The sequence below is a fragment of the Brassica oleracea genome, chromosome C3, assembly GCF_000695525.1.
Source record: "Brassica oleracea var. oleracea cultivar TO1000 chromosome C3, BOL, whole genome shotgun sequence".
Classification (NCBI taxonomy): domain Eukaryota; kingdom Viridiplantae; phylum Streptophyta; class Magnoliopsida; order Brassicales; family Brassicaceae; genus Brassica; species Brassica oleracea.
Window position 1 is genome coordinate 63142074 of NC_027750.1, and position 23605 is coordinate 63165678.

The 23605-nt window shown below is 30.8% G+C and overlaps 2 protein-coding genes across 3 annotated transcripts; both read left to right on the plus strand.

Annotated features, from left to right (window-relative positions):
* Positions 1-969: 969 nt before the first annotated feature.
* Positions 970-4819, plus strand: LOC106328773 (probable histone H2A variant 3). Of its 2 annotated transcripts, XM_013767283.1 has the most exons (5): positions 970-1242; positions 1329-1357; positions 2727-2825; positions 2908-3048; positions 3167-3244. In XM_013767283.1, the coding sequence occupies exons 1-5, from the start codon at positions 1200-1202 to the stop codon at positions 3233-3235; spliced, it is 381 nt and encodes a 126-aa protein (XP_013622737.1). In that variant the 5' UTR covers positions 970-1199; the 3' UTR covers positions 3236-3244. The 2 variants fall into 2 exon arrangements, with proteins under 2 accessions (XP_013622737.1, XP_013622736.1); XM_013767282.1 differs by lacking the exons at positions 970-1242; positions 1329-1357; positions 2727-2825 and adding exons at positions 3704-3889; positions 4343-4819 and having other exon boundaries at positions 3141-3239.
* Positions 4820-11071: 6252 nt separating this feature from the next.
* LOC106331204 (root phototropism protein 3-like) lies at positions 11072-13029 on the plus strand. The gene is made up of 3 exons (XM_013769525.1): positions 11072-11806; positions 11886-12429; positions 12635-13029. Exons 1-3 carry the CDS (start codon positions 11072-11074, stop codon positions 13027-13029), a joined length of 1674 nt encoding a protein of 557 aa, XP_013624979.1.
* Positions 13030-23605: the final 10576 nt, after the last annotated feature.

The following is a 23605-nucleotide window of genomic DNA, read 5'->3' on the forward strand; positions in this document are numbered from 1 at the left end:
GTAACACAGTAACGTTTATAAGCCCAACAATACAACAGTCCAGGAAACCCAAGAGAAACTAGAATGATACCAACCAAGAAATCATTGTGGGCGTTCCTATCACCACGACAAGTAGAAGCGCTTAGGTGAGCGAGTCCAAAAAGAAACATCATTAGCTCTGTTCGTTTTAAAGACGCCGCCAGTAGCCGCAGTGGCCAACAATTACTTTACGAAAGAAGAAAATTTATAGTTTTAAAGACGCAGCTAGTCCCAAGCTTGATAATCGGAGGTAGGAAATCGGGGTTGCGGCAGTCGCTGATTTTCTCAGCGTTCACTTTACCGGTTTTATTTGCCGCGGCGTTGAATAAGCAACTCCGACTTTGTCTTGACTGTGATGTGCTCGCCCTATCCGTTGAGATAATTTAGAGCCGCTGCCGCTTGTCGCAGCGTTGATAAAACGAACAGGGCTATTATAAGGATAACACACACAAGTATTTTAATGTGGCTCATCTTCAAACAAAGCAGTAGATGTGATTTTAATTTGTTTTCATGAACATGTATATACACATGTATTTATAGTTGAATCCTACCGTTATTCTTAAAAAGGAAAACTTACTAAACTTGAATAAATTAAAAAGGTAGAAGTAAGTAATTTCCTTTTTTTTACCGCAAACAAAATTTATTTATAAAAATTTGAAATTACGAAGTCAATATTCAGAATTTCCTTATTTGAAATCGTTTTATTAACCACATAAAGATATATTTTGTATTTGGCCGACATTAAGAATTTGTGACGCTAAGACCACCTCCATTGGAGATTGGAGGGTTTAGCAAGGGCTCTTAAAAAAAACCAAAAAAATAAATCAAAAATGAATAATAAGCAGAGAACCGGTGTTAAGCAGAGGCTTTTAAGAATTGTTAAAAATCCCTACGTGGCGTTTTCGTATTGGCTACTGGTAAAAGACAAAAGGAGTCTAAATAACCAGTCTCTCTCTTCGTCGGTTCTTTTTAGTTGCATGTTCTTCGGCGATCGATCGGTGCTACCTCCTCCTCCTCCAAATCCGTCGATGAAATCACCGTTGCCGGAGTCCACCTGGGAACACGACTTGTTCTCCGAAAAGTCTCAACCTTTCCCTTCCCGATCAACCCGTTCTTCTTCCGGAATCGAAACAGGAACCAAGCTCTACATATCCAATCTGATAAGTTTGGTGTCATGAACGATGACATCAAGGTTTGGAAGACAAAGATCAAAACTTTGTGAAGGTATCTCTCTGACACTTTGACTTCTCGTTTTGATAGTATGATTTGTGATCTCTGATAGTTTCACTTTCGGATTTGATGGTATGAAGCTTTCTCTGTGTCTCCTCTCTCAGCTCAGGTGATTGATCTTCTCCTCTTGTCTTAGATATGTGTTTTCTTTGCATTTTATCCTTTTGGATCTGTAAATGTGGTTCTGTCTTTGGGGGCGTTTAGATTCCGTTTTGTTGTTGTGTTCCGGATTGCAATCTGAGAAACATCGCTTGTATTGATTGGTATATGAACATTGACATTTAAGTCAGAAGATTTAGATTGTGGTTGACTGTTCATTGATTTCTTTTTTTTTTTTTTTTCCATAACCATTATTATTAAAGCCACTATCAGAGTCGTACAGTGTTTTAAAAGCTTTTACAAAATAAAGGGAACATGAAATGAACCAGAAACAATTAGATCAAGCTCTAATTGACAATGCGTTTCGCAGCAGAACAACTTTAACCGCGTCCACCACGGTTCCCACGACCTATGTTTCCCCGTCCGCGACTTGCTGAATGCCAATGCATTTCCTTAGCCTTTGTTGAGGGTTTAACTGGCCTTTCTCGAAGAATTCTTTTTCCTGGAGGTGTCATGAGATTCATCGGGTCAGAGTCTTCTTCTAAGTCTGATGAATTTTCTTCTTCCTCCACACTGAGCAATAAAGCAAATTTGTTAGAGCCAAAGTCAGGCTCAGCTGTTCTAATACAATCTTTTTGAACCATAAAAATTGTGTTAGCAATAGGAATGGTGACTGGTGATAACTTTTGGGCAGACTCCAAGATCGGAGACTCCATAGGATCGTTGATGCAAATAACTGTTGGAGACATACACATGTTCTCAAGTATCGAGATTGCCGCTAGCGAAAGAAGATCATCCTCATTTGGAATAACTGGATCAACCAAATTTGAATCGAGAAGAGTGTTAGAAAGAGATACCTCCATGGCTGAAGGAGTAGAAGATTCAATAGAATCATAATTTATAGCAACTGAAGCAGATGTGGTATACACATCATCAGTGTTAGAAGTAGTGACATGTACTGGAGCTGTTGACTGTTTTCCATGAGACTGATCAGAAACAGGAGCAATAGACTCTTTCTCAAAGTCCTTCTTCGCCTCACCATTGTCAGTTTGTAGACAACGCTTCACTTTGTGTCCTAAGTGTCCACATCTACTACAATTAGTGGGTAACCACGCATATTCTACATCCACCATAGAAATAAAACCTGTTGAATCACTTGCGGCGATCCTCGCCGGGAAAGCTTTAATCAACTCAATTTCAACTAAAATTTTTGCTTCTCCCATGTGTATGGGATCCAAACGAGGTTTGTAGACAACGCTTCATTGATTTCTTCTTTGTCTTTAAGATTGTAGTTGATGTTCTGTTTATGGTTCCACTTCTCTAGCCATTTTTTGACAATTATTTGTCGTTTGCATTGTTAATCTTCTTCTTTTTCTTAGGAGAGGATTATGCTCAAACAGTTAAAGTTCCGTTTGAATGAAACGACCCCTTACGTTTTCATTTTGAGGTTCCTAAAAGTTGCTCAATCAAACAAGAAGGTATGGGTGGAACTCGTATCTGATAAGCTATATAAAATGTAAAAACAAACATGTATGACTAAGCAGGCATTTGATACTACAATTTTGTCAGCTTCAGCAACTCTCCTTCTACCTAATAGAGCTGTGCATTAGCCATCTATGTAGCATGCTGCACTTTACATATGAATCCAGTTTGGACCGCGCTCCTAAACAGCCATACCCACTACAATGTCTCCCAAATGAAGTAAGTAAACTGTCTCTTTAGAATCAACATCTTGCAGATCACTTGACTGATTACAATGGTAAACTCCTTTGTATACAATTGTTTTATCACAGTGAATGTGTTACATGTGTGACTCTAGTGGCGTGGACAGAGGAGGAATTGCGTCCGAGCCATTGCTTCATGTATTGTGTCTATTGTTAGACAGTGATTAGGTAGGTGTGCTTTACATTAACTGTTTATTGGTTAGACATAATTCAACTTTTAAAAAAAAGTTATGAAATCCATTAATTCAATTTAAAAAAAAAAAATTTTAAGAACATCAATGAGGTTCTCCCATTGGACGATGAAAAAATTAATTAAACTAACAAGGATTCTAAACTTTTCAAATCACAAAATTAACTACTAATTTATTCATTAGAGCCCACAAAGGTGCTCTAACTTCCTAAAGTCAAATTGCCTTCTCTCTCGTCACTCCTGAATCAGACAAAGCAAGTTTCTTGTGTGAAAAATATGACTATTAAATGGGACATGATCTGCAGTTTATGATAATAATTCGACGTAACATTTTATTGGGCTTGGGCTTTTAAGCTGTAATAAAGGTTGATGTAGAGGGGTAAAATCGTCAACTAACATTCTCTTCTCTTTCTCTCTGGGGAACTATCTATCGACTCGCAAGCTCTTCGTCTCCTCTGTTGCGATCTACGTGCTCCCTCTCTCTCTCCGAGCAAAGTCTGAAGCTTTTAGCGGGAAAATGTCGGGAAAAGGAGCAAAGGGTTTGATAATGGGGAAACCCAGTGGTAACGAGAAGGACAAGGACAAGAAGAAACAACCCATCACCCGTTCTGCTCGAGCTGGTCTTCAAGTAACTCTCTTACTGTCTCCTCCTGTAAACCAAAGTCTGTTCCTTTTTGGAATCGAATCTTATAAGTGGAGGATCTTTCACCTTTTTCAGCATCTCTTAGCCCTCGTATTAGGCTAGTCATGATACTTGAGACTTGAGAGTAGTTTAAGGTCGTAATAGCAACAAAGAGATGGTTTTGATTCAAAACTGTGTGTTTTCTTCAACATTTCATTAGTGGGTGAGTTCTTGATTTTGTGGTTATGACTAGTCATGGTTATGCTGTTATGAGGAACAAAAAATCTAATTTGATTCACTAATCTGTGTTTTCTTGAACCTTCTTATGGTGTTGATGCTGGGAGGTTTCTAAAAAGTCTTGCTTCAACTCAAGAACCTTGAGCTTTTGTAACTAATTGACTTTTGTGTCTCAGATCTTGTTCCATTGTTGTGACTTATTATTGGTTCCTTTTTGTACAGTTCCCTGTAGGTAGGGTGCATCGACTGTTGAAGACTAGGTCCACCGCTCACGGAAGAGTTGGAGCAACTGCAGCTGTTTACACGGCGGCGATACTTGAGTATCTGACTGCAGAAGTTCTGGAGTTGGCTGGTAACGCGAGCAAGGACCTGAAGGTGAAACGAATCTCCCCCAGGCACTTGCAGCTCGCGATTCGTGGAGATGAAGAGCTGGATACTCTCATCAAAGGAACTATAGCTGGCGGTGGTGTCATCCCTCACATCCACAAGTCTCTCATCAACAAATCCGCCAAGGAATAGATTTTATTTACCACTTTGCAAGAGAGTCTTATGTTTGGTTAAGAAGTCTCTAGAGATGTTTGTTTAGGATATGTTTGTTATTGTTTTACCATCGGTGTTACTTGTCTATCTATGTGCGTATGTATTTGATGATTATCTAAACCCTTTTCTGAATACTACCTTTTGGTTTGTTCCTATCAATGTAACATATAATCCCTTTGTAAATCTAGTTGAAGTCATAATCTAATTAAAGCCACTTCACACCAACAATTGTTAGGAAATGTATATTGATATCATGATCCATAAACCTCGTCGATTCCGACAAATCCTGTTTTATCATTTCTAAAACCTTTGGATTACTTAATAAGATTAACATGTTTAATGAAGTTTGTGGTTATCGTTAAAATATAGTATAGTAACCAGTGACACAAGCGACATGGTCCTCGTACTATAATTAAAAGGGGACCATAGCATCCCATGTTGTGTAGTGTTTTTAATTACTATTGTCTGCATTTCGACTCTGTTTTTATACACATTTACGTTGATTGTCGTACAGAGAATATTAAAGAGACGTCCATGTTCCTATGTTTGTACGTATTAATTTTTGGAATTGAAATAAGATCGACTCTGTCTTTCACACAAAAAAAAATCCATGTCTTCTACTCAGCCTCTCGACCCTCTCCAACGGTAGGAATTGGATCAGAGCTAACGGCCCTAGGCTAAATATCAAGAAGAAGTGACTTTAGTCGCCAAATTTTATTTAAAAAGTTACCAATTGTAAAACGTGTTTTCGGTACCGTTGTTGGAGAGGTTTTTACACCAATCCTATAGTGCCCAATATAATTGGACGACACTGTGTAGGATAAAGTCCCGAACCAGCAGCGTATGGCCTTTATCTAATATCTTTTACACTTGTTTTGGTTTCAATGTTTTCGTGTTGTTCAGTTACAAGGTTTGTGGCTTTCTTTTCTTGTTCTGTCAACAAAGACATTTCTTATACATACATCCGCAATTAATCAACTTGTCTGGATTCTTTTCTTGTGTTTATTTTTGTGGATTTCAAAGATCTAGCTTGATTGTTTCTATAGGAAAAGGCAAGAATTTGTTATTTCCTTTGGAACTAAGCCTTAAGTCATGATGAGACGATGAAGTTTCGATGAAGACTTTTTAAGAACAGAACAACGTCTGTAATTTGTTTTAAATGGTGGGACTTTTTAACAGGTGTGACCCCCCTAGAAGATACTAGGTGTGACACCCCCTAGAGACTATAGGTGGGACTCACCAAGAGCTCAATCCTATGTACTTCCACATATAATAATAAAATTTATTATTAAAAATATATTTTTAAAATATATTTTATATCAAATATAAATTCTTATAAATTACGGTAAAAACCTGTATATATATTATAAATTTATACAAGATTTACTCATACATTATAAGAAATAAATATTCTCAAATATCAGTAAAATAACTGATCTTCTTGGTTTTTACAAAACAAAATATAATATTTTATGTAGTTTAGAATTTCTTATGTTAAACTCTTTTGACACTGCAATTTATATATAACTCTACTAAAGTAAAGATAATAATTTTAAAGTTTTATTTTATAAGTCCTATATAAAAGTGTGATCGCTTATGTTATAATTATTTTTAAAAATCATTTAAATATCTAGATATTTTTCTAACTTTGATCTTTTTCTAACATATTTGCCAAGTAATTAATGAATCAACTGTTGTCTTATAGCTACGTCTAGGGCCTGAAAACCTCACAGCTATTGTGAATCAATAGTGTTTGTCTGTTATCATCGATCAAACAAGAAACTTGTTCTTACCGAATGTTGTTTTTAAGAGTATTATTTCCGCAGGAATTTTACCGTTGAATGAGGGATGATGAATTTTCCTTACACACACTGCAACCTCCACAGTTAAAACCAAAATGATGACGAGAACACTGAAAATCAAAAGAACAAGGAGAACATTTTGCCGGTATCTGCCATCACCTCCGACAAATCACCGTCAAAAGCTTCCCGAAGAATGAAGTCTTTTTAATTGAAAAATTGTTTAAGCTATCACTTTACCTAAACTATATTTACTTTTAATTTAAAAAAAAGTAAATGAACACTTCACCCGTGGATTAAATACTAATCTAGATTTAGATTTTAGATTTGAGTGGTGGAGTTATAGAGGTGGAGTTTAAGATTTTAATAAATATATAAATAGAGAAAAATAATAAAGAAAAAGAAAGACATAGATTTTTTGATAAAATATATAAGAAAAAATAAAATTTTGTTGTAGCTTTAAAAATGAAGCTAAACATGATTTTTAAAATTGAAAGCAAAAAAAATTAAAGACATTTTTTCTTACGTATTTTAGGCAAAAAAATTACATATTTCTTTTATAGAATATTGAACATCTAAAATGAAAAAAATTATTTATAATATCAAATAAATTAGATAATCATAATAAAAAAATATATAAACATAATTTAATTTAATTTTGGGTATTTTTAAAATCACTGAAATATTTAAAATAACAAAAATTATTATTTTACATATTACATTTTAAATAACAGTAAACTTTGTTAATTTCTAATAAAATATTTAATATTAATTATTTTATTTGATAAAAATTAATTATTTTTATATGCATCATATATTTCACATCAAAAGTCTTTACGAAATATATACGGTAACAAATTTAAAGGTACAACCAACTTACCTACGTCTAAACTTTACAGCTAAATTTTTACAGCAAAAGTCGAACCAATCATCACCAATGTTCCTATACAAAAAGTGTAAACCTTATGATATAATTATTGTTTTAATAAAAATTAGAAATTTGTGTTGTGGAAAAATTGCTGAAATTCATTATTTTTACAAATAAAAATATAGTTTTCAGTTTATTAGAGTTTAGAATTTCTTACATTGTACTTTTTGAAGTACATTTTAGGAATAATCCTTATTTCATCATAATAATTAGAACTTAGGCCACTGAAATTTAAATTGTTCCTTAACTAGTGTTAGCACGGTTAAATTTATTCTATTAAATTATTTGATCATGAAACTGTAAAATAATTTTTAAGCAAAAATATTATTTTAGTCAAATATCTTAACAACATGATTAAGAGATTGCTGCTGCATCCCTATCTTTCTTGTAATACGTCTACACTTTTTATTTCTTACACCTAAAGATGAATCACGGTTCTCTAATTTTATGAAAATTCTCTGAGAAACATTGTGTTTTTTTTTATCCCTTTCCCCCCCTCTTCATTAACAGTTAAGATTTTAAAACTTTTTTACTTTAAGACTCTTGATGAATTAAAAAAATAGATTTCAACATGAGATAAATTCTGACCTTGGATAAAATAGATGTAACACCTAACGATTTCAAACGTGATATCAGAATGTGTGGTATGGAGATGGGTTGGGTTGTTGATAGTTATTTTCATTGGTAGAGTGTTAGGTTTTTTTGCTGTCTTTCTACATCTTTTGATCGTTATTTGTTAGCCGTGGGATATGATTTCTTCAAAGCTACATGAGAAACAAAATATTAAAGCTTAACATAAAAGAGAGGATCATAGAAAACTAAAGGATATATCTCGTTTTAGATTATGTACAATTTTGCTCTTTTACTGTGTCTTCTGCAGAGAACCATTCTTGTTAAAGCCATTCTTGTTAAAGCCTAGTTTATCATTTTTTCTTCTTCCCTCTCTGTTTCTGTTTTTGTTGTATGCAAAAGCAAGGAAATAGTCTACAAATGATAAGCCATATAAATAACCGAGATTTGTAAATACCAATTATGAAGATAATGAAGTTGGAAATATGTATTATTACCTTAGTTGCTGCTGAGCTTTGAAACAGCAGTACACTCAAGTGCCATATTCAACCTGAAATAAACAATTAAGAGATTTTTTTTTTTGTAACACCAATTAAGAGATTATTAACTGAGAAAAGAGGAAAATGGATCTTAATTAAGAGTAATCATAAACTTGTATGACAAAATTTGGCATCAGTAGAAGACCTCAACAGAAAGAGAAACATGAAAAAAAAAATGAAGATTTGGAGGATGAAAAAGGGATAACGGCGGATCAAAAAAACTGAAAGGTAATATAGATGAAAAACAGTTTCAAATCGTGATCTTCTTTTTAACGTGGCTGTGAAATGTTAGAAAATTTAGGGATTAGGAATTTGGTATTTCGTTGAACAAAAAGAAAAAAAGGTATTTGGAATTTCATCAAATTTGGAAAAGAATTTTGTTTTTTATTTTTTTAATAACGTTATGCCAAGTGTCAAATTTTGAATTGCGAAGTGACATGTGCTTTACTATATAAAGGATTTCAGTGCTTATTGCTTTTTCTCATTTAATTTAAAACAAACATAATCCAGTATTTTGATATCCCTTTAATTTGGTTTAGTTTTGACAAGTATGTCATTGACTGACTTTTATTAATGATTAAGGAGATGTTATTGGTTTTTATATTTTGATTGATTTATAAATACATACAGTATTTATAAATTCAAATAAAATATACAAATTTTCAAATTCTTTCGGATTAGTATTTACAAATCCGGAAGTTTTCCTTCAGATTTGAGTCTTTGTATTTTTAACAAAGAAATCTATGCAAATCCATTCAAATATATTATAAAAACAAATCTACTAGTAAATCCGTATGATTGAATAATGCTTGATTTGAATTAGAATTTATGAATCATTAAACCAATAACACATGATTTCAATACATATTTTAAAATCATATAACCAATAACACTAAATTTAGTCTAGATTTGTATGCATAGTCAACAAACTATCTCTCTATTAAAAACAATATAATTGTGACATATATTCAATTCGTTAAGTCACAATTTTTTGTTGACAATAAAAATCAACGTTTTATATTTGGAATCTAACTGGGGTTCTTAGCTTCGGTTAAGAGACGGTTCTTAGTTTTTTTTAGATTTTAACTAAGAAAAGCTAAGAACCATCTCTTAAATACGAGATATAAGAGTCGTCTCTTAGCCGAAAAGTGTAAAAAAAACAAAAAAAAAAATTTAACTCATGATTTAATATTTTTTTGTTTTTTTTACACTTTTCGGGTAAGAGACGGCTCTTATATCTCTTATTTAAGAGACGGTTATTAGTTTTTCTTAGTTAAAATCTAAAAAAAAACTAAGAACCGTCTTTTAACCGAAGATAAGAACCCCAGTTAGATAAAACGCGAACCGTCTTTCAAAAGCGCGAACCAACTGTAAAACTTTAAAACCGTACTGACAAACACAGTCAATTTGTTAACACTATTATTTTGATAACTATGCCTTCAGTCCTTATTTATAGCTAGCTTATTCTTACTTAGAACAAACTGGTTACTAAGCTAATTGATATTTGATTTCAAGATTACATGCTATTGGTAATTTTTGTGTCATCAAAATATATATTTTACAAAACAATTTAATGTCTAGATATTTTGCTAAGTATGATTTATTTTCTTACATGGTTTACTTATCAATCAACCGTAGTCTTATCGCTACGTCTAGGGCCTGAAAACCTTAAAGCTGTTCTAGAAAAAAAAATCTCAGTGATTTGTCTGTATGTATATCGTCGACCAGACAAGAAACTTGTTGGCAAAACAAACAAACAAGAAACATGTTCTTTCCGAATCTATACTATTAAATCAGGATCCTATTGTCCTTTTTACCTTAGCCTGCCATTTTCTTTACTAACATTGCATGTTTCATTAAGGGCAATCAAGTAATATTAATAACACATCTATATTGGACCATTTTTTTTGGATCTAGCCCACTGTCCACATCAGATCTCTCTTGGGCCATTTGGACCGATTAATAAATCAGATCCAACTCTCACATTTTTTTTTCTTTTCGGCCATTGAGTCCAAGTTCAAATAATTTTTTTTCAATCATTCTTAATTATTTTTTTTCTTAATATAATTTAAGCATTCATAAAAAAAATTGATTTTTTCATTGAAAAGTATAAATCTTTATTAAAAGTATATAATTATTTTTATTAAAAATATTAACCACATAATAAAATTAATTTATCAGAGTTATACCAACTTAATTCATTAAGAAAATAAAGTTTAATTTTTGAAACATAAATAGTCATTTAAAATAAAACATGATAAAAAAAGATAAAAAGTTTAAGTCTTTTATAAAATAAAACACAAATATATGAAATATGACATTTACTAAATATTTTGACCATTGAAAAAAAAAAAAACTCCGCGCTTTCATCAAAATCTAGTATTATCCTTAAAAGGAAATGAAAATAATTTTCTTCTCAACCATAGTTTTTTATTTATTTGATGAGAAAACCTGTTCTTTCTGAATATTATCCTTAATGAAATATAAAATAAATTATTTTTTTCAACGATAGTTACAAACAGTATAAAACTACGCACTGTACACACACTGCAAGTCCATCGTGAAAACCAAAAAGATGACGAGAGCATCTCTGCCGGTATCTGTCATCACCTCCAGCAAATCTCCGTTACAAGCTGCCGGAGGAACGAAGTCTTTTTGGTTCGAGGGTGATGGTTTCGTTCACGACGTGGATTGTTTCGTTAAAACCATCGCCACAATCAAAGCCAACGGCGCTCGTCCCGGCCACATTGGCTCCATTATCGCTCATTATGCTTCCACGCGGCTCCCTGACCTCTCCGGCGTCATTTTGGAAAATCAGCAGCAGTATTCGCATAGCGTAACTGCGTGCGTGATGAAAAAACGTTTCTTGGTCGAAACCCTAATCGGAATCCTTCCGCCGGAGAAAGACTCCGTTTCATGTAACTTCCTCCTCCGTCTACTCAGAACCGCCAATATTGTCGGAGCAGATACGGACTACAAGGCCGACCTCGAAGTGAGGATATCATGGCAGCTAGAAGAAGCTTCCCTCACAGAGCTAATGATACCTTCTTTCAGTCACACTTGTGCTGCGTTGCTCGACGTAGAGCTAGTGACTCGAGTGGTGAAGAACTTTGCAAGAATATACAATGAAGGAATCAAAAGCGGTACTTCTCTCATTAAAGTGGCGAAGCTCGTAGACTCTTACCTCGCGGAAGCTGCCGCAGACCTCAATTTAAGCCTCATAGAGTTTATTACCCTCACGGATGCTCTCCCTAGACATTCTCGTGTAACAGAAGATGGCTTATACCTCGCTTTGGACACTTATCTCAAGGTAAGATAATGTAAAAAAAATACTTACGGTTGTCAGGTGGTTGAAAGGTTCAAAAATTTATTGATTTAATTGGTTTTAGGCACATCCTGATGTGACAAAGCAAGAGAGGAGGAGACTTTGTGGGCTAATAGGCATCAAGAAGTTATCAATGGGGGCGTCTCTTCACGCTGCAGAAAATCCTCGCTTACCAGTGAGAACTATTATTCATATTTTGTTCACTGAACAGACAAAGTTGAGTCATGGCCCCCACAACAACAGCATTGACTGTAATGTCTCATCATTATGTCGAAACCCTTCGGGTTCACACTTCTCAGAGCCTGCTCCTAGTTGGTGCGTGTCGAAATTCGACATGAATGTTCAACAAGCGGAGATTAGCAGATTGAGAGCAGGCATAGGTAAGTTACACAACGAGTGTGAAGCTATGCGAAGGCAGTTAAAGAAAGAGAAGAAAGGTGGTAGGAGTAGTACTGGTAATACTTGTGGGAGTAAGTGGTATTTTAGGTGGAAGATGCTTAGATTTAGTAAGTGTTTTAGCACTAACGATGTGGAAAAGAAGAATGGCGGTGAGGTTGGAGATAACAAAGAAGGAGAAGAAGAGTTTGCGTTGGAGGATCTGACTACTGGTAACAAAATAACATTAATCTATTATTTTTCTTTAAAAGTAGAAAACTCTGATATACATGCTTACATTGGAGTAAAACCCATATTTATAATAGAGTTCTTCTATTTTTAAAGAAAAATCATGATGTGGGTTGATGATGCTCTAAAAGAAGAAAATACAATTTTGAAAAATCTTGTCGGTTGTTATTTTATGCATTTATTTTGCAGTCCTTGGTGATGCAATCGCAAGTTCAGGACAAGTCGATAACAGGGAAGACCCGACCGCGCTGATCATACCAGATCAGCAAATAAAGAGGAACCGGGAAGGGAAGAGACTAAAAAAGGAAATGAACCAGTTAATGAAGCAGTTGGTCGAGGGTGATAGAAAGATCAATACCACATCATCCTCAGCTCAAAAGATCGTGGACGAGGCTACACACCACCAACACCAAAACTTACCAAACCCTGATAAGTTTGGACTCTTAACCAAAACTACTAGGATCAACAATCACATTCATGTACCAGACGACTCTGATCTTTGCACTTTAAAATATGGAGGTTCCAACCAACCCATCAACGCACGTTACTGTTGTTCAACACCATCATTGTTCAAAGAAGTCTGATTCGTTCCCAAACCGTCATATGTCTTATTTGGTTCAGAGAGATATATCTGGCAGTTAATGATAAGAAGCTCCAACGACCACTTGCCTTAACTGGCTTCCACAAAATCAGTTACTCCATGATTAATCTTGTTGTTTTTTTCTATCTTTCTTTACTTGTTTTTCAGACCACTTGTTTTCTTTTCTGTAATAGGTGATGTGATCCGGCCAACGTCCGGTAGCTTTTAAGCTTCGGTGCTGTGCTTTTTGTTTGTTTTTACTCTTTTTTTCATGAGAATTCATGGATTTAATGTGAGAGTTTAAAAATATATAGTATGTTGTGTTAGAATTTTCTATTTAGATTTAGCTATGTTTTTGGCATATTTTGAAGTGAATATGTTTTGTTGGTGGGTTCCGAATGCATCTCTAATAGTTCGGTATTTTTATCGTAGATCTTTTAGAGCTCTTCTTCATTGGAACTTGGAAGATATGATGTTTGCACACGTATAGTCAGAACTCAGTCTTCCGGTAGGTAGTTGTGGATATGATGCAGTGCTGCAACAACGGTCCTAGCCATATGATTTTCAATTTAATTACCGGATTTTTATCTCTTAATTTTAAGTCAAGTTTTTCTTAGATTTTGGTGTTTAACATTTAACAATTTTTAATATGTGTAAAAAACCATAATTGACATCAAGGCAAGAGTAATCATTTAGTTTAGATAACAACCATTAATAAAAGTTAACAAAGAAATTTGAGATCAAAATCGTTTACTTTCTTTAGATGTACGTAACATAATTATATGTTTGGTTAATAATCTGTCATAATTATAGTATTTAGTACATATAAATAAAATATTATTTAAATATTAATTATTCCAATATGTCAAATCAATGAAGAATCGTTAATTATCTGTTTTTACTGCTTAAACTAACGTTTAAGGCATAAGTCTTAGGCTATTGATTTCAGTCACATTAAATTAATTAACAGAGAACAATATTCTTTATGAATTGTGAAAATACTAGACATTCAATGAAAGATAAACCACGTTTAATTAAGGGATAATTTGAAAGCTACCTTTTATGGTATAAAATTTGAATGATACTTAGGGTGTAACTGGTTTTAAGTTTTTAGAATACCATGAATGAGACGAATTAAAAAAATGGAATACAAAAGATGGAACGATGACAATAAAAGGAATATGATTATTGGAATTATAAATATTTATGTAACATGAATGGTAGTTTTTCAAAGGAACGTAGTGGAATGGAAATAAATTGAATTTAAACTAAATAATTTTTTTTTAAATGATATAAAACTCTTAATTTATCTTTCATTCCTTCAATTCCATCTATTCATGAGACTTTTTGTTTCTGAATACATTTTGGCTGCAACTGGATGTACATATTTTGGAATAAAATTGTATGGAATGAGTCATTTATGAAGATTCCATAAAAATGTTACCATTTGAGATGAATTAAGGGTGTAACTGGTAACAACTAAAAGGAATATATAGAATGATAGGAATTATAATTTCTGGAATTTAATGAAATGGAATCAGCATTCCACTTATTCTAAAACGTTTTTGATTTGGAATGATTTTTCAAATGATAGTTATTTTTTTTTCTGGAATGTTATGGAATGAAATAGAATACACATTCCATTTTTTAGTTGTAACTGGTGAATTTTTTTTGGAATGCACATGAATCAAGTATTCTGGAAGTTTTTATTCCAAAAAACTGCATTCCAGTTGCAGCTTTTAACTACGTTCATCTATTTCCACATATTCCATTTGGAATTAGTGGGATAAACATTTTTTCATTCAACTCAAATGGTAATATTTTAATGGAATCTTTGTGAATGACTCATTCCATACAATTTTATTCCAAAAAATAGACATCCAGTTGCAGCCGAATCTATTTATACGTTTTGAAAACGACACTTGAAAACAACACGTTTTATGTGGAAAAACATTTTTTCCAGAGTTGAATTAGAAAATTACATGTTTTATACTCCCTCCGTCATTCTTTATACGCCGTTATACAGTCTTACACAAATATTAAGACAATCAGTTCAATATCTATTTTACCCTTCATTAATTTACTACCTTTAATAAATACATGGCAAATGCAGTCTTTTGTCACTATCAATACTATTAAAATAGAATATTAAAAGGAAAGTAGTTTTAAAAAATCTACCTATAAAAATTGTTTGGACCTTTTCATTTAACTTATTATTTTGGTCTTACCTTAAATTTAGACTAACAATATGTTACCATATATTTCTTTAACAATAATTTATTCAATTTTTTTATTTATTCAAATCTCACTCATAAATCATAATCATTACTATTATTATATTTACCATTTTGATTTTTAATCGTAAAAATATTGAAACTAATATTTTATATCATCACTTTTATCATATAATATATGATTTAAATCAAGAGAAGTTACACGACATATATGTGTACATTTTAACTTCATCTTTCCTTTATAATAAAGTGATCATATAATATATATAAACTTTTCCACTAAAATCTCATATCATATACTAAAATTTCAACCGTCTATAGTTTGATAGATATTTTCATATTTAAAAATGAGTTTTCTGAATATTCATGTTACCTTCACAAAAATGTAGAAATTTAGTGGTTCTGTTAAAGCTAACTCGACTTCACGATATCAGTATTGATTATTCACGATTTTGAAAATTATTGGTTTAGATATTATACTTTTATATACTTTTCACTTAAAAACAAATCAACACTATCATTCTAACCATACAATATTTTAAATATTTTTAACATATCCTAATATTATTCCTTATGATACCTTTACTCAGAAAAATATTTCATCAACCATGTTTTTGTACAATAACGTTAAAACTCTATATCAAAAGGTTGTTAGAGCTGATATGGACGTAATGGGTCCAAATATGTTAGGGTATTTAGGATCCTAAAATTTTTGAAATATCTAAAAAATCTGAAAAATATTTGAAACTCCAAACAAATACGCAAAAAATTCAAATACCTAAAAATTTAAAATCTGACATGATGAACTGTAAAATACCCAATTTGTTTTTTGAAAATTTAACGGAAATCAAAAACTATAATCGTAAACCAAAAACTTTAAAAAAAATATCCATAATACCAGAAACATATTCGAAATATCCAAATATACCTAATAAACACAACATATTTATTATGAGGTCTAGGGTAGGACTCAGACTCAAACAAAGACATGCGGGTCGAAAAAAAACCCAATAGGTTATCTTCTCTCGATATGAACTAAACCTATATTTTCGGATCGGTTCGGTTTATTTTTTTGATCCGGATATAATTCTCATGTCTAAAAGAAACTTACGTAAAAGTGTACATATAAAATCTCAAATAAACTAATTCATAGATTATATAACTGTTAAAAATTATATTTTTCGATATAATAAGACTTTGAATTATAATATAATCCAAAAAAATCTGCGTTTTCCAAGCGCGGATCAAAATCTAGTAATTCATATTGTTTTTTGAGAACGTTTAATATATTGAAACAAAAAATTTGTTCCAAAACGTCATGTAAAACAAGATGGAGGGAGTATAAAACATAAAATAAAATAAGTACATAAAACTATTTATATAGAGTATAAAACATGATAATACCAAAATCATTTAAAGAAAGACGGAGGGAGTATATAAATTGCGTTTTATCGGGATGGTCATCGTGGGTTTATTTTTTATATCGTTATTCGCTTGCTGTTTACTTCTCCAGTTCCCCAGTTAATTTTATTGGTTTATTTCTCTGAGACATGTTTTTTTCAGTGTGGCTCCAAACAATTAGTAGAGCAGCTGCTACAAGACTATTGACAAAAATCTGTCTGATAAGGTATATACTGTATGTGTTTAAAAAAAAAAAGGGTATATACTGTATAATAAGTTTCGAAAAGAGGTCTTTGCTGTATAATAATCTGGTGATGATTAAAGTACTCTATAAAACAATCAATAAGAGTTTCTATTTTTTGCCCAAAAAAAAAAGAGTTTCCATTTCAATCGGTCTCTGTAGAGGTGGTGGTGCTTTGACTTTTTTGTTCATGTGCAAGCTTTTTAAATATTTTAATGCTTTGAAATCTCTGTGAACTTTTGACCAAAAAAAAAAAAAAAGAAATCTCTGTGAACTATAACGGGGACCAAATAACAAAAACTGTAAGCAATACTAGGGGCTGGCTACGAAGCCAGTAGGTGGGGGAGTCAGCGGACCCAAATATTTTTGAAAAATCTATGTTTTTGTTTAGATACATATTGTGACCCCACAAAAAAAAATTGACCCTATAAAAAAACAAAAACATTAAAAGCAGAAACTTGAATATTTTTTTTAATAAATGATTCACATTTTTGTGGTATAAGAACTTGATCTACTATCAAAATTAAGCACAAATTTATGCACAATAACTAGAGTTTAACTCGCACGTTCGTGCACATATTTTTTATTTTATAAATATATAATTTTGGTATTATCATAATTTTTTAAAATATATAATTTAAATTTTAGTGTTATATATTGTGTATCTCTTTAGTTTTCTAGGTTTTTTATTACATTATTAGTATATAATGATTTATTTTATACATTTTACCTTTTTTATTAATTTCTTTACGTTTTCAAGTTTTGTAAAACAAATTCATAATCTAAAATAAGTAAATAAATAATGTTTTCAAAATAAGTTTTTGAAGATATATAGCTATAGATATAAAAGTTTAACAAATGTTAATAATTTATTTATTTGTATAAAAATATTACATAGTTTAGGAATTTTAATCCGTTTAACTGTGAATAATAATGTATTTAAATAAAAATATTTTAAAATTTTGAATAGGTAATTTACCAATTTAATCTAGTTTGTCTTACTTAATTCATATAATACTTATATTTTAATATAATAACCTACAGTTATACAATTTATAGAAGATAACATATAAATTTTTATTTATTTTTCTAATACTATTTTAACAAATAGTAATTTACAATAATATTATGTTACTGATCACAAAATTAATTAATTCACTATATTATAAAAAACTATTTACATGGGTTTTAGCCAGGGTGAATTAGATACCTGGTTACAGTAAGGAAAAAATTAAAGAAATAACCATATAATAAAATAAGACTTTTGACGTGACAATTCGGTAAAAAGACTGACTACTTTCTCTTTGAGTGTGCGTGGGCTATTTCTCAGTTGTGATATACATTGTTGTTATGTTATACGGAATTTCACATATAGAATAGAACAATCGATTAACATCAACAACACATCACGGGGAGGGGGTGAGAGAGAGTTTATATTCTATGTTTCCTTAATAAAATAGAACAAAACAAAATAATGTATCATTTGAATATGAAACTGACCAAAAGATCATTTCATACTGAAATGGATTTTCATGTACACACTCTTCTGATTAGCACTTTTTATCAGAAATTAAACTAAAGTAATACTCCTCCGAGCACTTTTTATCAGAAATTAAACTAAAGTAATACTCCTCCGACCATATGATGGTAAGGATGATTTAATTGGGTCTAAAGGATCCAGTTTCCGATAATATCTCCCTTTAAAGACATTTGCAAACAAAGATTCTAGATTATCAATCAACCCCTACAATTATTAGCTAATTAAGCACTGTTAAAGTCATGTAAATCAGGAAATTTAAACCTCATATGTCTTTATGTCGACATAATTTATCCTATGAATACCAATAGATAGCTTTAGTGATTCCATTATTACTCCACCAAAAGTGTGCTATTATACTTGTCAGTTTTTTTTGGTACTATCTTTGGAAGCCGAAAACATGATATAACATGTATTCGCATTCCTGATGCTACTAATTTTATAAGGACTTCCTTCCCTTTTTTGTAAGAAACCCAACCGTCCAACCATTTACTTTGTTGTTGTTATGTTCATTAAGAAATCCAAAATTCTTACTTTTTGATCCCATGACTTTCTGGAATTTCCAAAAAGTGTCACACCCCTCCCATTATCTGGGTCCTGAGTAGATTATGTAATTCCACTCATATATTGTCTGATATTTTATGTCCAAATTCTAAGAAAGATTTGGAGAAGTTTATTTGTTGTTCTGACACTTTCTCATAGTCTTTAAGAACCATCAATATGAGCCCCACATTCTTCTATATGTGCTTTGCAGAAAAATAAGCTGCAATCAAAAATAAAAATGGGATATCGTTATACGATGAGCATATCAGCAAAATGTATCTTGTCAGATTCATCGACGTGAGTGCCTCATGAGGAATCTTCTCTATGAGTGGTGATCTTGAAACCGGGTTAGACATTTTGATTGATGTGGTGGTTTCTTATTCTCTCATCAAATCACACGATGGTTAACTAATCCAACAGTTAAGGTTTCGACATCCAGCAGAAGATCAGATGAAGATCCTCTTTATTTTGAGGCTCAAAACCACTCCTATCTTTTACTGAAGACAACCTGAAAACATTATTTCACTTGCAAGCGACAGAGGGATCTTTGAGGTTATCACGCTTACCTTCTGAAAATCGGTGACTCATGGTATCTTCTTTGATGCTGCTACTCGATTGAATCTTGATGAATACTCGGATGCAAATTGGACACATAATAGAGGCTGTTACATGTCTACATGAGCTTAGATTGTCTACCTTCGTAAGCAGCCTATCTTGTTAGCCTCTAGGAAGCAGAAAAATGTTATGTTATCATCGACAGAGGCGGAATACGTATTCCTCTGTTGCAGACACGTCAACATAACTTTGATAGATTCTGTCAGTGGTGAAAGAACTTTGTGTCCAACTCCCCTAGACTCCTGTGATCTTTTGTGATAACATTGGTGAGATTCAGCTTTCTGTCAACCTCATTTTTTATACTCGTATGAAACATGTTGCACTCAATTATCACCTCATTTAAGAATAGGTAAGGTACATGGTGTCTCTTTTTGGACTTTCATGTGTGTTCAGCTGATCTGATAACACTTAGATTTATATGACATTATCAGATCCTTAAAAAAATATTTGAGCCAATCATACCGTTCTAAAGTTGTATATTACAAAAATAAGTGTAAAATTGCGGTATTTCTACAATTACAAGATTTAAAACAAAGGAGTTGTCAGAAACCATAAATATACGGTGAGATGTAAGATTATAATAGGGTTTTTAGTAATAAAACCCCTCAACTAAAGATGGATCATAAAAAACTCCTCAACTAAAAAATTGACGAAAGAAACTCTCAATTTTAATTCTGTTAACGTATGTCCCTCCGTTACGGTATTTTAGACGGAGGGTGACAAACATTAACAAAACTAAAGTTGAGGCTTTCTTTCATCAAATGTTTAATTGAGGATTTTTTTACAATCTATCTTTAGTTGAAGGTTTTTATTACTAAATGAGATTAAATATTTTAAAATCTTTATTATCACTTATATATTATTTAAAACTCTTACAATCGATTTATAAGCCTTTAAACTAACTTATAAATTCTTATACAATATTTTATCAATTTTATAAACCAATTTGTAAAGATTTATAAATATTTTAATACTTTACAAATGATTATATAAGGCTTAAAAATGATTTTATAAACTCTAATAATTTCTGCTACTAGTTAGGATGAAATAATACATGGTTATTCGTGATGTTACGAAAATACGAAGTAAAGCAATGAAGCTTTATAAAGGAGGAAACACATAAATGTTTCTTATATTACTATTGGCAAATATAAAATAATTTAAGATTTTTAAGTTATATTAAGTTGTAAGTAGTGTAGAGGATAATTAATTAGTCTAGAAATTCAACCTTCCTACTTAAAGTATGGCGTCAACTTTCTTCTCCTCTTTACATAATTTCTGGACTTTGAGCCATATTTCTCCTCTTTGATTTCCGAACCAATATGTTATACTTTTACCATATTAATCAATAAAACTATATCTTGATTTGCTTTTTTTTCTTTATTTATTTACTTCATGTTTTTGTAGTATGATGAACAACCATGTCTTTAATCTTATAAAATCATTATTAAACCATATTAATCATTTATAAAAGTATTAAAATATTTATAAAGTTTTATAAATCAGTTATAAAATTGAAAAAGTAATGAATAATAATTTAGAAATTATTATAAAAGCTTATAAATTGATCGTAAAGTTTTAAATAATGCATAAGTGATAATAAATATTTTCAAGCATTTAATCGCATTTAATAATAAAACTTCTCAACTAAAGATGAATCACAAAATAACCTCTCAACTAAAGATGAATCACAAAATAACCTCTCAACAAAAAGTTTGACGAAAGAGACCATCAACTTGAATTTCGTTAATGTTTGTTACACTCCATCTAAAATTTCGTGATGGATGATGAAAGACATTAAGATAATTAAAGTTGAAGGTTTCTTTCGTCAAATCTTTAGTTGGAGGTTTTATTACTAAAAAATCATTATAATAATATTATTTAAAGCATCAAGTATTTTTCAAAACCTTATAAAATTTAATATGCTATTATTAGATTGAAATAATTTTTTTTGAATTCATAGAAAATTTAGGATTGTGTCTATATTGAATAATTTATATTTTATAGTTTAAAGTATGTTTTATCGCGTAAGTTAGGACTGTGCATACTCCTATTACAAGCTTCAATCAATATTTTAAGAATAAAACTATTAAAACAATATTATAGTATATCTTTGACAGACGATAATCCAAAATAAATTAAATAAATAGCATCAAATAATCAAAAACATGTTTATTTTTTGTTTTTAAACTAGTCTACATGATTATGTGTATCTTATCAAATCTCCTAAATATATATTGTATTAATGGATTAGAATCTCTTAGTATCTCATTACTTAATTGAGACTCTAACATCATGTAGTTAAACTATTGCTTCTCATCAATGGAGGTTATCGATTCAACCATCAATCCATATTGTGGTATATAAATAGCATCTATACCCAGCAAGATTGATAATCAAAGTGATAATGTTTTACGAATCTGAATGTATCCCATTGATCAAAGTGATTTTTTTTTATCAACAATCAAAATGATAATGTGATATAAATCTAAGGGTCTAAATGGTTAGGGAACTAATGGGAATAATCAATTTTTTATCATTCTTTAAAAAATTGCACCATTTATAAGGAACATTTGCTGCTCATGATTTTTTTATAATTTTTAAAATTTTAAAGAACTATAGAACAAAAACATTCCTTATCAAAATTGATATAGAACAAAAAGAATAAATATTCTTTTTCATACTTTTTTATTTTATTTCCACCTATTTTTTTCTATTCATTTCTATTCCCGTTTTGATGATCGTCAGTTAGAGCCTGAGTGTTATTAGATTGGTTCTCTACTTACAAAGTTCCATTTATTCGATAGGATGAAACTTCAGATCTTTTAAAAATTATTTGAGCCAATCATACCATTCTAAAGTTGTATATTATAAAAATAAAAGTGTAAAATTGCGGTCTACATTACAAGATTTAAAACAAAAGAGTTTTCAGAAATCATAAATATATGATGAGATGTAAGATTATAATAACATTATTAAAAGCATCATGTGGTTTTCAAAACCTTATAAAATTGAATATACGATATGCCTTTATTAAATTGCAATTATTTTGTTTTGAACTCATAGAAAAATTTAGGGTTGTGTCAATTGAATAGTTTATATTTTATATTTTAAAGTTTAAAGTATGTTTATCATGAAAGTTTTGACTTTGAATACTCCAATTACAAGGTTAAATAAACATTTTAAGAATAAAATTATTAAAACAATATTATAGTATGTCTTTGAGAGGAGATAATACAAAATAAATTAGAGAAATAGCATCAAATAATCAAAAAACATGTTTTTGTTTTCAAACTAGTCCACATGATTATGTGTATCTTACCAAATCTCCTAAATATATATTGTATTTATGGGTTAGAATCTCTTAGTATCTCATTACTTAATTGAGACTCTAACCACATTATGTATTTAATTATTGCTTCTCTTCTCATCAATGGAGATTATCAATTCTAACATTTTCACATTGTGTGCTATCTAAAGAACATCTATCTCATCCCATATATATTAATTGAGAAGCATTTAAAAAATTAGAATCTTAATTTTGTATTAATTAAAAAAAACCCCAAATCCTAGGTGACACTCTAAATGCGTTCTAAATTTCATTTCAAAGAATTCTAGAGCATCTAATATAAAATATAGTTTAATCTAATGGTGTCACATTATTCCATAATTATATAACACTAGATAACATTATATTAACCTAAAATATATGAAGTGTGTATTATTTCCTTAAATAAAAGCTACGGAATTATCTAATATGATTTACATATATACGGGAATTAATGATTATGAATAATAAACATTTGATAACAATTTTTTCATCATTCTTCATTTTTGTTTAAATTTATAATATTAAAAAAACTAAAACAATCACATTAACCATATAATAAAAAAATTAGATTTTTTTCTTATATGTGATATTTTAAATTTTTTAAAATGACTTTAAATTACAAAATGAGGAAACCTTTATATGTTATATATTTTTTTAAACGACTTTAAAATACAAAAA

Coding starts and splice junctions, on each gene's coding strand:
- LOC106331204 (XM_013769525.1), top strand. CDS start 11,072: ATGACGAGAGCATCTCTGCCGGTATCTGTCATCACCTCCAGCAAATCT. Junction 11,807..11,885: donor CTTTGGACACTTATCTCAAG/GTAAGATAATGT, acceptor AATTGGTTTTAG/GCACATCCTGATGTGACAAA. Junction 12,430..12,634: donor GTTGGAGGATCTGACTACTG/GTAACAAAATAA, acceptor TTTATTTTGCAG/TCCTTGGTGATGCAATCGCA.
- LOC106328773 (XM_013767282.1), top strand. CDS start 3,779: ATGTCGGGAAAAGGAGCAAAGGGTTTGATAATGGGGAAACCCAGTGGT. Junction 3,890..4,342: donor CTGCTCGAGCTGGTCTTCAA/GTAACTCTCTTA, acceptor CTTTTTGTACAG/TTCCCTGTAGGTAGGGTGCA.